This window comes from Oratosquilla oratoria, chromosome 14 (assembly GCF_046742065.1).
Source record: "Oratosquilla oratoria isolate Oo_2021 chromosome 14, ASM4674206v1, whole genome shotgun sequence".
NCBI lineage: Eukaryota > Metazoa > Arthropoda > Malacostraca > Stomatopoda > Squillidae > Oratosquilla > Oratosquilla oratoria.
In genome coordinates this window covers 63,717,540-63,732,600 of record NC_134790.1, presented here as the reverse complement: position 1 = coordinate 63,732,600, position 15,061 = coordinate 63,717,540, and the positions used below count along the sequence as shown (strand labels likewise).

The following is a 15,061-nucleotide window of genomic DNA, read 5'->3' as shown; positions in this document are numbered from 1 at the left end:
CCTTATATACAAGTTGAAAGGAACAACATAGAAGTGTTTAATATGAATTGATGGGGGTTATGAGACGAAGAATGAGAAATGTAGAAGTGTGGTCGAGAGTGAGGGTGGAGGGAGAGCTGGTCTGATAAAAAATGCAGAGACTGTTTGGGTATAAGGAAAAGAGTATGTGAAAAGTACACACATTTATATATACCAGGGGCTTTTCCCCCCTTACAAGGGCTACTTCCCTTGTACATACATACACCAATGGCATTTTCCCCCTTGCAAGGTAGCCAAAAAACAAAGGCATAAAAACCACTCCCACCCATTCCATCTCCACATACTCCACTCCCACTGACCTCCCTCCCTGCCTCTTATCTTGGCTCCTCCTGGATGACAGGTCATCCCTGCATCTCTCCCACTACCCTGGGTCAGAAGCAATGTAGCAAGACACAGCACATCTGTAGCAAGGCCGCTTCATTTAATCGGCAACCCCCTCTCCCTCCCCTGATGCAGAAAAAGAGAAGATAGATTGAAATCCTTCTGGCCTGCATCAAAATATCATTCACACATACACCCTAACCCCACCATCCTCCACCCACTCCCATGCATCACCACATCATCCATATGCAACCATTCTCTGCTCATCCCCACCTTCTGTGTTCTCCTTTCCTTCCTCAACAGACATTCCTCTCTTTCCCAATGCCCCTTTTATCCTATCCATCCATCTCATCCTTGGTCGCCCCCTCATGTTCACTCCTTCCACACCTCTTTTACTAATCTTTCTTCACTCATTCTCTTCATGTGTCCAAACACTCTTTCATCAACCCTATCTCCAACCTAATAACCCCTACCATACTTCTCAAGCATTTCATCTCAAACACATTCAAGCTCCTCATCTCTTATGTTCCATGTTTCTGCATCATACAGTGCTGTCATCACAATCACTCCTTCATACAATCTCTTAACATCCATTCCCAATGTCTATTTCTTATTACACTTTTTAATCCCCCCAGACATTTACTTGCTTCTCACAATCTACATTCTACCTCCACCTCCACTCCCTTTTCTGCCACATTCACACCCATGTATCTCCATCTATCCACTTCCTCCAGTCTCTTTCCCTTAATAATTACTTCCAATTTGCTACCACATTCTCTCCTTATACATCTCGTCACCTTACTTTTACTCACATTTATCTTCCTTTTTTCATACAACTTCCCAAACTCCGTCGCTAACTTTCTTAATCCCTACTCTGATCCTGCAAAGAAGTGCAATGTTGTCAGCAAACAACAACTGGCTACTCTCTCATTTTTCTCCATTTTCTTTAACCATCTCAAATCACCAGCCTTTGCTTTTACCTCTTGCACCACCCCTCCATGTATAAATTGAACAGCCATGGCTACATAACACATCACTGGCAAAGACCCACCTTTTCTTTAAACCACTCTCTCCATTTCTAATTCTAACAAAGGTGCTACTATTTTCATAAAAACTCTTGACTGGTCTTAACAGCTTTCCTCCTATCCCATTTATCTGCAGTACCTCCCACAGTGCCTTCCTGTCTACCCTATCGGCCTTTTCCAAATTCATAAAAGCCCAAAAAACATCCTTACCTTTTCCTAAAACTTTCTCACATATCTGCTTTACAACAAAAATCTGATCCACACAACCCCTACCTGTCCTAAACCCACACTGTTCTTCTCCTAATCCTCTAATCAGGACCCTCCCATAGGCCTTCCCAACTAAACTCAACAAACTGATCCCTATAAAACTACTACACTCACTAGTTCCCTTTTTCCTTGTGTGGAACTATACAGGCACTTTTCACACTACCACAGGGTTCAGTGAAATGAGAAAATGAATACTCAGAAAAGTGGTACAGGACAGTAACAAGAGTGGGAGACAGCATTGTGGAGGGACAGTCGCAGTATAATAAAGAACCATAATTTCTCTATGAATAGCAATTTCCTCTACCACAGACAAAATGATGTGTGACTCTGGTCTGTCAAGGTGACCCAAATAGACACTAAAGTATCAGCTGCATGCTACAGAGCAGCTTGTAACTCCACAATAACATGCAGCCAATACCCTAAAATATTCTACACATCTTCCTCTTACTGCCGTATCTTCCATTATCATCTCTCCATCTGCACTTTTTGCCTTTTCTTCTCTATTTGATTCGCCTCCTCTTCCTCTCTTAATTTCCTTCCAAAACATCTTTTTATTACTTTCAAAGTTTTCTGCTATACTTACCCCATTTCACATCACCACTCCTCTTTGCCTCCTTTGTCTTATGCTTTCATTATCTTTTCTTTGTATTTTCATACGATTCTCTCATCCTATTTTGTAAATCTCCGAATGCTCGCTTCTCTTCTACAACCTTCTTTGCTTCATCATCCCACCACTCCCTATCCTTCCTTCTATTTCCTCCTCTCCTCCTTGTTTCACATACCATCTTTGCACACCTTGTGACTCCCTCCTTGAAACATCCCCATTCCTCATCCCCTCCTAGTTCTAATCTACCCTTTACTCCCTCTCCTCTCTCAGCTTCTTGTACTTATTCTTCTTTTCTTTCTCACTTAAGCAGTTTGCTTTAAGCACCTCCTTACCTTCTGTCCTTTTTCTCTTTCTCCATCTATCCTCCACTCTCAACTTACCTTCCACCAAAAATTATCTGATATCCTCCATTCTCTCCCCTTAGAACAAGTATATCCAAAATCCTTCTTACTCTTCTCCTGGTTACTACTATATGGTCCATTAAAGCACTATCTAACGCCCTTCCATTCACCATCCTCTCCCATGTGTACTTGTGCATGACTTTCTTCCTACTGTATTTGCAATCATCAGTTCTCTTTCTAGACACATCTCCACCATCAACTCTATACTACAATTTTTTCCTGGAACTCCACATTTCCCAACCACTCCATCTATTGGTTCATTTCCTACCCTAGCATTAAGATCTCCCAATACCACTACATTGACATTTCTCCATAAACCCTCTATGCATTCATTTAAATCTATCCAAAAAGCCTCCCTTTCCTCTACACTCTTCTCACTACCAGGCCCATATGCACTTACAAAAATTCACATCTCCCTTCCCAGTTTCGCCTTCATCCACATTAACCTTGAAGAAACCTTCTTCCACCCCACCACACACATATCTATCTCTTCACTTACTATTATAGCCACCACTTCTCTCCCTCCTGACACCCTCCCAAACTCACATTTGCCCCTCCCTTTCAACTTAACTTCACTCAGTGCCAACACATCCATCTTTCTCAATACATACTGCCCATCTCTTCCCTTTTACTTTCATCTGTACCACATCTACACACATTAACCTCTTCATTCCGGGGCACATCGCACGTCTGGCAGCATTAGCTGCCCGATGTGCGATGTTGCGTCATAATAATCGCACTATATAAAATAAAGTCAATGCTCAATCGTTCGTTCTCTTTCACCCATGAATTTTGATAACCATAGAAAATATGATGAAGCCAGTTTAGAGAGAATGGAGGTTATGTAGATACGACTACAATAAATATAATCAAGATGCTGACGTCGGCATCATCGCGTGCCCACTTGCTCCTCATGACGCCTACGTAGGCGTCACCGTATGGAAGTGGTTAAAAGACCCAAACCTTAGGTTTCTGGTTGGAAAGCTCCTTCTAGACCCCCTTATGCCTTTTTTTTTTTCGAAGTCTCCTTTGGGCTCCCTTTGGGAGCTACAGGGAAAAGGATGTCTAGTCCTACCCCTGTCCCATTTTTTGTTGCCTTTTATGACTCAAGTGGGAACACTCAGGGGCAGTATTCTTCTTCCTCACCACAGGGTTCAGCAAAAAAAGGAAATGAACATTCAGAGAAGTGGTACTGGACAGTATTAAGAGTGGGGGGGACAGTATAACAGAGGGACAGTTGCAGTATAATAAAGTATCATCATTTCTCTATGAATAGAAATTTCCTCTATCACAGACAAAATGATATGGGGCTCTGGTTCATAGGGACACACCATACAGACCCTTCAGTATCAGCTGCATGCTTCTGTGCAGCTTTTAACCCCACAATAACATGCGGCCAATACCCCAAAGAGGGTATTGTAAGAGGGAAAAAACCCTTGGTATATGTAATTCTTTCCACATACTCTTTTATTGGTATCTCTTGCCTTTTCCTTATACTCTGCCAGCTCTCCTCCACCCTCACTTCTGTATTTCTCACTCTTGTCTCATAACTCCCATCAATTCATATCAAACACTTTTTGTGGAAAGTGGGTGGAGGAAACTTGAGGGGAAGACCAAGAATGAGATGGATGGACAGAGCATAGGGGACATTGCATGCAAGACAACTGTCTGTTGAGGAAGGACGGGAGAGGAAAAAATATAAGTGTGAATGGAGAGAGGTTATAAATGGATAAGAAAATTATGTGACCAAAACGGATTTCTTCTTATATGCCCTGTATCTTTCTATGTGAATGAGTAGAGGAGAGTCACCATGTAATGAGGAAGTGGGAGAAAATCAGCTTCAGCCGTTGGGTCTGGCACTGAAGGTGCTGTAACTTGCTGCATTACCTCTGACCCAAGTAGTCTATTGGAGGTCAAGGGTGACCCTTCATCCACAAGGAGATAAGCTCAATCCATTACTACAGGTCTCTCTTGCTGGAGACTCATGGTCCCCAGGTAAGTGGCAGCAGCTACTAGACAGTTAAATGAGAACTCACAAAAGAAATACTGCATTGTTATCTGTGGAGGGCTGTAGGTCAGTATAAGATGAGGTGCTCAGTATCCTTTGTATAATGGTTGCAGGTGCTGCAGTGTCCAGCCTAAGAAGATGGAAGGCAGTTATCTAAGCACTGCTACCAACATCAAGTGGACACAATCAACCCCACCTCCTCAAGAGACATCCTATTCCAGTATTACACGACAACTTACACTCCATCGGTGAAAACAACAGTTTTCACAACTTTGGACCTCATGTCAGGATACTTCCAGATTCCTCTTGATACAGAATCTAGACCTCTCACAACATTCAGCATGAACAATGGACACTTCCAATTCAAACACCTTCCTATGGGTTTTGTTTCAGCCCCCTCTGTTTTCACATATCTCATATACACAGTACTTGCAGGCCTCCTAGGCCACTCAGTTTTCATGTATCTTGATAACATTATCATCGCTTCCAAATCTGTTAGCAAACACCTACACATGGTTAACACTGTCTTCTCACTACTAGCAAAGGGAGGACTCAAATTGAAGCTTAAGAAGTGCTCTCCTTCACAAAGAAATACACTTCTTAGGCCACATCCTTAACTCTCAAGGAATTTTAACCTCGCAGGACAAGGTCAAGACAGTCACTGATTTTCCACACCCCACTTCTGTTGTTGTTGTTGTTGTTGTTGTTGTTGTTGTTGTCGTTCCCTAGACTGTCTGTCCGAGCAGTCCCGTCTCCCCAAGGAAGGCCACAGCCGAAACTGGGTTTTCCCACAAATCCTTTATAGAGTGTATGTTGTGTTGTTTGCGTGCATGATTGTGTATAATGCAGTCTTCCATTATGTGTTGTATGGTATGGGGTGAAGTGTTACATCCTGGGCAGCTGTTCACAACACGGTCGTCCAGCCTCTTCTGGTAGCTTAGAAGTGCTGGGTGGTGACCGCATCGCAGTCTGGCCAAGTGGACTCTGTCCTTTCGTGGGAGAGAGGATTCAGATGGGTGGATATCAGGGGGTCTGGCATGCAGCAGTGTGTTGTCTTTCAGTGTTGTTGTTGTTGCTGTTCCCTAGACTGTCTGAGCAGTCCCATCTCCCTAAGGAATTGGGATTTCCCACACATCCTTTATAGAGTATGTTATGTTGTTTGCATGCATGATTGTGTATAATGCAGTCTTCCATTATGTGTTGAATAGTATGGGGTGAAGTGTTACATCCTGGGCAGTTGTCCACAATGCAGTCATCCAGCCTCTTCTGGTAGCTTAGAAGTGCTGGGTGGTGGCCACACTGCAGTCTGGCCAGGTGGACTCTGTTCTTTTGTGGGAGAGAGGATTCGAAGGGATGGATATCAGCAAGTCTGGCATGCAGCAATGTGTTGTATTTTAGTGTGTTAATGGAGCAGTGAGTGATATGATTATATGTTTCTGGAGGCTGGTATTTGGTGGTTGTGGAAGAGAAGAGAGTATTTGTGTGTGCTATTGATATTTGGGTGTTTTATTTATGTTTCTTGGTATGTGTGGGTGTTATGCTATGTAGTATGGTGGGTGTGCTGTGTTTGTGGAGGCTGCAGCAAGTGTTTGTGCACCTCTCATGTCAAGGTGATCCTTGAATTTCAGGACTTTTGTTTCATAGTGTAGATGGTCTGTAGTATTTGTGCAGCCTGTAATTGTTTTTAAGGCTTAATCCCTTCCATATGGTGACACCTACATAGGCGTCATGAGGAGCAAGTGGGTACGCGAGGATGCCGACGTCGGCGTCTTGATTATATTTATTGTAGTTGTACCTGCGTGACCCCCATACTGTGTAAACTGTCTTCATCATATTTTCTATGGTTATCAAAATTCATGGGTGAAAGAGAGAACAATTAATACAGTGGTGACTTTATTTTTTATAATGCGAGTATTATGACGCAACATCGCACGTCTGGCTGCCCCGAGATTTTGGCCCAAAGTGAAGGGGTTAAGGACATAATTTAGGCAACTCTGGTGTATGAAACGAAGTATGAGAAGGTGAAGTTGTACTTCGACAGTTAGGCAGGTACTATTTAGTACATATTCAGACATATAGAACTGGCAATTTTGCACTGCCAAATTTCATAATGCTTAATACAAAATGTGGCCAGGCAATAATGGTGTGATAGATGCTTACTAAACATTTACCAAAACAATAAGAAACACCACAATCACCTATACTTCATGAAATTATAAAAAAAAAAAATACCAAAAAATCAATTTACCACATAACAAAGTGATAAATATTTGCCCAAAAAAATCCACAAATACTATTTATAAACACGTTTTCCGTAAGTGTCAGACTATGGATGGATGGGGTGAAAGGGGCTTTGGGGAAGAGGGGAATGTCTGTTGAGGAAGGACAGGAGAGGACAGAAGACAGGGGTGAATGGAGAATGGTTGTATATGGATGTTGTGATGATGCATGAGGTGGAATGAGTGGGGGGTTGGGGGGTGAGGTAGTATGTGCGAGAAAAATTTGACACAGCCCGAAGGGATTTCTCCCCGTCTTCTCCTTTTCTGCATGAGGGGAGAGAGAGGGGGGGGGGGGGGTGTCACCGATTTAATGAAGTGGCCTTCCTGTGGATGTGCTGTGTCTTGTGACACTGCCTCTGACCCAGGGCAGTGGACAAGATGCAGGGATGACCCGTCATCCAGGAGGTGCCAAGATAAGAGGGAAGGTGGAGGGTGGAGGGGAGTGGAGTGTACTAGGGATGAAATGGGTGGGAATGGTATTTATGCCTTTTTCTTTTTGGCTACCTCCCTTGTAAGGGGGAAAAAGCCTTTGGTATATGTATGTTTGTCAGACTATTATTGGCGACTGTACATTGACTTGAAACATCATAAATGTCAAATCCCTTCACTCTGAAATTCTAATGAAGCTTCCCAAAAAATAGAACCTCGTTCAACCCGCATGAAGAGCAAAAGAAAGTCTACGGATGTTCTACCAAACTTTTGCACGCATATCTCGACAAAATATACCCAGTTTCTCCACTCTAGGTTAAGGTGAATCAAAATAAGCAAGATTTGTTGGTTTTACATCATTTTGAGTTGATTTAAGCAATAGTAATAATAATAATAATAATAATAATAATAAAAAAAATGGCTCCGACACAGTACGGGTTAAGAAAGACCCTCCCTCTAACTGGACATCTGACCAAGAGAGATCCTTTAATGACTTAAAACAACCCTTAACAACAGCATCTGTCCTTGCTTTTCCAAACCACAAGATTCTTTTCACAATATACATGGATGCCTGCTACACAGGCATCACAGCAGTCCTTATGCAACAACACGACACAAAACTCAGACCAATCACCTATGCTAACAGCACACTCTACATGAACAAAATTACTCGGTAACGGAAATAAAAAGCATTAGCTGTAATATACACCCTTAAACACTTCAGAGATTATCCACACAGACCACCAACCAATCTTGCACCTCTTCAAAGGGAAAAATCTCACATGCAAATTAACATGTTGTTTCTCACCATACAAGAATTCATGCCAACATTCCATTTTGTTCATAGAAAAGTGAATATGGTGGCAGATGCCCTCAGTCACCACTTCACTTTCATCAGTCAAGATCCCCCTCGTGTCAACATTACACAAATGTGCACTGCCACAGTGAAAGTCAGATCCCCTTTGGAAACATGTTATATACTTCCTCACCTCTTATGATACAACATAGATGATTTTCCTTCAAATATTAACGACTACACCTTAATAGATGAAGATACTGTATCACACCATAACATTGAAGAACAAACATGAACCCATCTGTTCAATGCTTCAGCTTGTTGTTCCTATGGAACTCATTCCTGAGGTTCTGAAACTCATACCCAATTCATCCATTGCTGCCCACCCAAAATCTTCCATTATATATATTTTTTTACCAAAAACAAAGTAAAAAAATATGTAATGGAAGATTTTTTTTACATATATAGTTTTGCAAATACAAAATAAAAAATGAAAATACTTTATAAAAGAAGTTTAGGCAAATTTCTTGAAAGGAAACAGTAAATATAGAGAAAATAAACCTTACTGATACGAGTACGGTACAAGGTCGAGTGTTATAGCTGAACATGTATGATACTGAAAGGTATATGTATCATATATATTTTTTGGGTATCATATGTTTTCATACCCTCTTTTGTCTAAATGTACTGAAATTACCGACACAAGTACCTCTTGGTTTAACTATATACTGGTACTGCTATGCGATTATTGCGATGGACATTACTCTGGTTCTGGAACAGATCTTATCGATACGAGTACAAAACAAGATGCAGCTGAACATGTTTGAAATGTGAAACTAATAATTCATTGTTAAAAAGTATAGATTGGAAAAAAGAAGGGGAAAGGAAAGAAGAGATAGTATTGTTGCGTTAGTCTAAAGTTGAAATCATAATTATCCTACTGTTTGGCAACACAGCAGTGGGAGAAACCACCAAACTGATGGAGTGATGGAAACGATGCATATGGAACTTGACAGGAATATTACAGCTCCCGTGACTGTGTGTCAACAGGTGTAAAATTGAGGTGTTCAATTTATTCAAGTAGTACTTTGGATGTTTATCGGTCTATGCATAAATTTGAAAGCCAGCGTTGCACAAGGATGTTTTGGGGTTTTAGTGGAATGACCACGAAGATAAGACAATGAGATTTATTACATTTTATAAAATTATGTTTTTTTTTTATATAATCTACTTATAAGAAGTGTGCACTGCATAACTCTACAGACTAAATGAAGGCCTTATAAAGTGTAAATTTAACTGGAGTCGGAGTTGGAGTCGCTATATTTTTACTAACTCCGACTCCAGTGACACAGTAATTGCTTCCAACTCCAACTCCACAGCCCTGATGGCATCCATCCAACCTAGGTGCCTTACCTGCTCTCATCATCTTAACAGCTGCTTTCACTTCATCCTTCCCTATTTCTCCTCCATTTTCCTCACTCATCACTCTCATTTTCTTATCGCTTCCCACTGCAACTACCTTTCCCTCCCTATCCTCCTTCACATTTAGCAACTCCCTAAAATACTCTCACCACCTTCCTCTCACTGCCTTCTCTTCCATTATCATCTCTCCATCTGCACCTTTTACCTTTTCTTCTCTACTTGATTTGCCTCCTCTTTCTCTTTTAATTTCCTTCTAAAACATCTTTTTATTACTTTCAAAATTTTCTGTCATTCTCTTACCCCATTTCACATCTGCTCTCCTCTTTGCTTCCTTTATCTTATGCTTAACTTCCCTTCTCTTTACTTTGTACCTCTCATACGATTCCCTCGTCCTAATTTGTAGCCAATTTATGAATGCCTGCTTCTTCTCTTCTACACCCTTCTTTGCTTCTTCATCCCACCACTCACTACCCTTCCTTCTATTTCCTCCCGCCCTCCTTGTTCCACACACCATCTTTGCACACCTTATGACTCCCTCCTTGAACCATCCCCATTCCTCCTCCACTCCTAGTTCTACTCTATCCTTTACTCCATCCCACTCCTCTTTCAGCTTCTTCTTATACTCATTCTCCTTTTTTTTTCTCTCATTTAAGCAGTTCACTCTAAGTACCTCCCTACCTTCTACTCTTTTCTTCTTTCTCCACCTATTCTCCACTCTCAATTTACCTTCCACCAAAAAATGGTCTGATATTCCCCCACACTCTCCCCTTAGAACATGTACATCCTTAACTCTTCCTACCATAATCCTGGTCACCACTATATAGTCCATTAACGCTCTATCTGCCACCCTTCCATCCACCACCCTCTCCCATGTGTACTTATGCTTGACTTTCTTCCTAAACACTGTATTTGCTATCAACTCTCTTCCAAGACACATCACCATCAATTCTCCACTACGATTTTAATAATAAACAAATAAATAAATGAAAATGAAATAAAAATAACATAAAATAAACAAATAAATAAAACTCACCTTTACTGTTTGATGCCAACCAAAACTGTGAAAGTTGCAGTGCTAGTGATGCATTCATGTACTGTACATCCCCTGCCAAGCCCAACTGAAGTGGTTCCAGCCCCCATCGATACGACTCCAGTGGAGGAACACCATACAGGTTCACCTATAAATGTAATGATCAGCACTTGTACTTAAATGTGCACTCACCAAGGAGGGGTGACAGAATGTACTGTATTTGTGTATGATGATGAGGTATACTTTAAATCAGCCCCCCCACTTATGGGGAGGAAAGGGCCATTCATGTGTGTGTGTGTGTGTGTGTATTTACCTAGTTGTATTTACCTAGTTGTATTTTGCGGGAAGGGGAGCTATGCTCGTGATGTCCCGCCTTTGTATCTTGCAGTGTCTAGTTTGTTTTTAAACTCATGAATGGTTTTTGCGCATACTATTCCATTGTCCAGTTTGTTCCAAGTGTCCAAAACTCTATGAGGAAAACTGTTTTTCTTCAGTTCTCTTCTATAGCTATGTTTTTTTATTTTCTTTCCATGTCCTCTTGTGTTTCTTTTGTCCCAGTTAAGTAAGCTCTCACTATCGAGTACCTCTGTGCCTTTCATGATTCTGTAGATGGTCAATAGGTCACCTCTCTCTCTTCTTTGCTCCAGTGTCGGTAACTCCAGTTTAGCCAATCTCTCTTCGTATGATAGGTTTGCAAGTGCAGGTGCCATTTTTGTAGCTGCTCTTTGGATTCTTTCTATTTTCTTTATATTCTTTTTGGTACTGGGGGACCACAATGTCGCTGCATACTCTAATCTAGGCCTTATCAATGTAACCAATATTTTTTTCATCATGTCTTCGTCCAAGTATGTAAACGCCACTTTTATTGATCTTAGCAAGTTGTAAGTCTCCCCGACAATTTTGTTAATCTGTATATCATAGGACAAGTCGTTCGTGATAATTACTCCCAAATCTTTTTCGGATCCTACTTTCTTTACTTCTTTGGTTCCAATTGTATATTTTCCTGATATTCTGTTTTTGCTTTTTCCAAACTCCATTATGCTACACTTCTTAGTATTAAAGTCCACTTCCCATTTCTGACTCCAGTTCCATACCCTATTTAGGTCTTCTTGCAGTGCTTCACAGTCCTCATCAGTTTCTATTTTCCTTAGTAGTTTGGCGTCATCGGCAAAGAAGCTCATGTAGCAGTTCACGTCCTCATCCATGTCATTCATATAGATAGCAAACATTATTGGTGCCAGCACAGATCCTTGCGGTACTCCACTGATCACCTCTTTCCAGTCTGAATATTTTTCTCTGAGCACTACTCTCATCTTTCTACCGGTCAGAAAGTCCTCTATCCATTTTAGTAGGTTTCCCTGTATTCCTCCTATGTGTTCCAGTTTTTTTTAGTAGTTTTCTGTGTGGTACTTTGTCAAAGGCTTTTTGCAAGTCTAGGAATGCACAATCAGCCCATCCATTTCTTTCTTGCACTATGTCTATTAGTCTTGAGTAAAAGCATATTAAGTTTGTGGAGCATGATCTTCCTTGTCTGAATCCGAATTGTCTTGGGTTTAATATGTCATTGTCTTCCAGATGTTTTACCCATCTATTCTTGATTATTTTCTCACAAATTTTGGCTATGGTGCTTGTTAGTGATACTGGCCTATAGTTGGTGGGTTCTTCTTTGTTTCCTCCTTTGTGTATTGGTACAATGTTAGCGTTTTTCCAGTCCTCGGGTATCTTTCCTTCTTTGAGTGAGCTGTTTATTAAGATGTGTATTTTGTCTGTTAGTTCTTCTTTGCACTCCTTTAGAATCCAATTTGCAATACCGTCCGGGCCATGTGATTTTCTGACATCCAGCCTTGATAAATGTTCTGATATTTCCTTTAGTGATGCTGTAAACTCATTCATGAGGGGAGATTTCTTGTTTTTGTCTATGTCACAATTTGGTATTTTCTCTCTGGTGAAAACAGATTTAAAGTGATTGTTCATGACTTCGGCCATCTCTAAATCTTCTGTGTATTCTATGTTTCCTTGGCATAGTTTCACCAATTCCTGTTTGTTTTTAAGTTTACCATTCACATACCGATAGAATAGTTTGGGTTGCTCTTTGCATTTGTCTATAATATCCTTCTCATGGTTCCTTTTCTCCTCTCTTCTCACATTAACATACTCATTTCTATAGTTAACATAAATTAATGTGTGTGTGTGTGTGTGTGTGTGTGTGTGTGTGTGTGTGTGTGTGTGTGTGTGCAGTAAAATAAATTCAGTCTATACAAAATCTATATAATAACACAACAACCATCAATATTCTTATATGATGTTCTACCATAGAAAGATAATGTGCAGTAAAAACCATCATGGATGCTCACAGGTTGAGGTGATGGCAGTTCGAATCCTACCACCATTGAGTAAAACCAAGGGCATAGTTCATCAAATTCTGTGTTACAAAATCCTCTGTAAGGGGACCGATATTTCGGACACATGGAAAGAATAAGCGAGGAAAGATTAGTAAAAGAGATGTGGATGGCAGAGGCGGATGGAGTAAACTTGAGGGGACAATCAAGGATGATATGGATGGATGGGGTGAATGGTGTTTTAAGCAAGAGGGGAATGTCTGTTGAACAAAGAAGGGATAAGGCAGGAGATAGGGGGAGTGGAGAACTGCTGTGTATAAGTGATATTTTGATGCAATCCATGGGGATTTTCTCCCCATCTTCTCATTTTCTTTGTCGAGCAAGAAAGGGAGAAGGGTGGTTATAGGGATGGGTGGTGAATGGCTGTGCATGGATGATGTTTTGATGCAACCCAAAGGGATTTTTTTCCCCATCTCATTTTCTATGTCTGTTCAATAAGGAAGGAAGAAGGCAGGGGATAGGGGTGAGTGAAAGTTGTTTATGGATGATATTTTGATACAGCCTAGATCAAAAGATGCAGCACATCCACAACAGGACAACTTCATTTACACAGCAACCCCCCCTCCCCATCCCCTCATGCAGAAAACAGAGATGGGGAGAAATCCCTTCAGGCTGCATCAAAATATCATCTATACACAACCATCCTCCATTCACCACTATCCCCTGCCTTCTTCCTTCTTTGCTCAACAGATAAACCTCTTGCTCAAAGCCCCTTTCACCCCATCCATCCATCTCATCCTCCAATGTCCCCTCAAATCCACTCTATCCATCTCTGCTTTCTATACCTCTTTTGCTAATCTTCACTCATTCTTTCCATGTGTCCAAACCATCCCAATAATCTTTCATCAGCATTGTCTGCCAGCTCCCTTTCCATCCCCACTCTCCTCCTTGCCTACTCATTTCTCATTCTATCCAACCTTGTAATCATTACCATATTTCTCAGACAGATTTAAATTTCTAATTTTTACCTCTCTTAAATTCTAAGTCTATGCCCCATACAGTATCATAGATCACTACTTCATATAATCTTCTCTTTGCATCCATTCTCAGATGATCTCATGACATTTTTTAATCCTCCAAGACAATTACTTCTCTCAATCTATAGTTTACCTCAATTCCCACTCCTCCATTTCCTGTTACATGCAAACCCAAATACTTAAAAATGTCCACTTTCTCCAGCCTCTCTCCTTTAAGACTTAGTTGCAACTTGCTGCCATCATCTTCCCTTGTACATCTCATCATCTGACTTTTACCCACATTTACCTTGGACTTCCTCCTTCCACATACCTTTCCAAACTGTCACAACCTGACATATTACAAGATCATAAATATCAGTGAATTTCTTTTCTGGATATCAGGCAGGAAAACTTTCTTTTATGCTAGGTGGTAGAAAAATACCTTGCAAGATGGGTAATGATTGGTCCCTTAGACCCGACTTATAAAGCAAGACCCCAATGCTTGAAACACCTTCCTAAAGCCTGAAAACAATATTTCAATAGAAACTACTCACTCCTTTTTCACGGGCTCTTTCCTGCAGAACAGCTGCAGCCCCAAAAGGCTGTGGAAGAGTAAAAGCAGGGGCACCAGTTTTCATTATGCCTGCTTTGTGCCAAGCAATTTGCTCCAGAGTATTGCCAAGAATGCTGGTATGGTCAATACCAAGGGAAGTTATTCCCACTGCTACTGGATGTCTAGAAGATCAGAACCAGCATTAATCTAATAATTAGTATCATAATACCTTATGATATATATTTCTACTACAAACTAAGCAGTAAGAAATGAAACATTCATATGCTCACTAATGAGTACAAATTACAATCAAAACAATCTTCTGTTGATATTGTATCATACAACTCTTTCACTACTGAGGGGTATCTGTTTTATTCTGATTCCAGATGATTTTATCCAGCTCTGTGGCACCCACTTTATATCAAAATGGGTTACATTCATCTCATACCCTTCCACACCATAGGGCACTTCATGTTTTATTTTTGCTAACACTGTACAATAAAACTCTGTACTGTATTTACCTAGTTGT

General features: G+C 40.8%; 1 protein-coding gene across 1 annotated transcript in view; it reads right to left on the bottom strand.

The window, feature by feature from the left end:
* LOC143032900 (folylpolyglutamate synthase, mitochondrial-like) overlaps nucleotides 1–15,061 on the bottom strand; it is a 90,308-nt gene that overhangs the window by 49,581 nt on the left and 25,666 nt on the right. The window contains exons 5-6 of the mRNA XM_076198134.1: nucleotides 14,534–14,714; nucleotides 10,628–10,772 (exon numbers count right to left, since the gene is read on the bottom strand). Coding sequence (XP_076054249.1) covers nucleotides 10,628–10,772; nucleotides 14,534–14,714 — 326 coding nt within the window. The remainder of the gene's footprint in view (nucleotides 1–10,627; nucleotides 10,773–14,533; nucleotides 14,715–15,061) is intronic.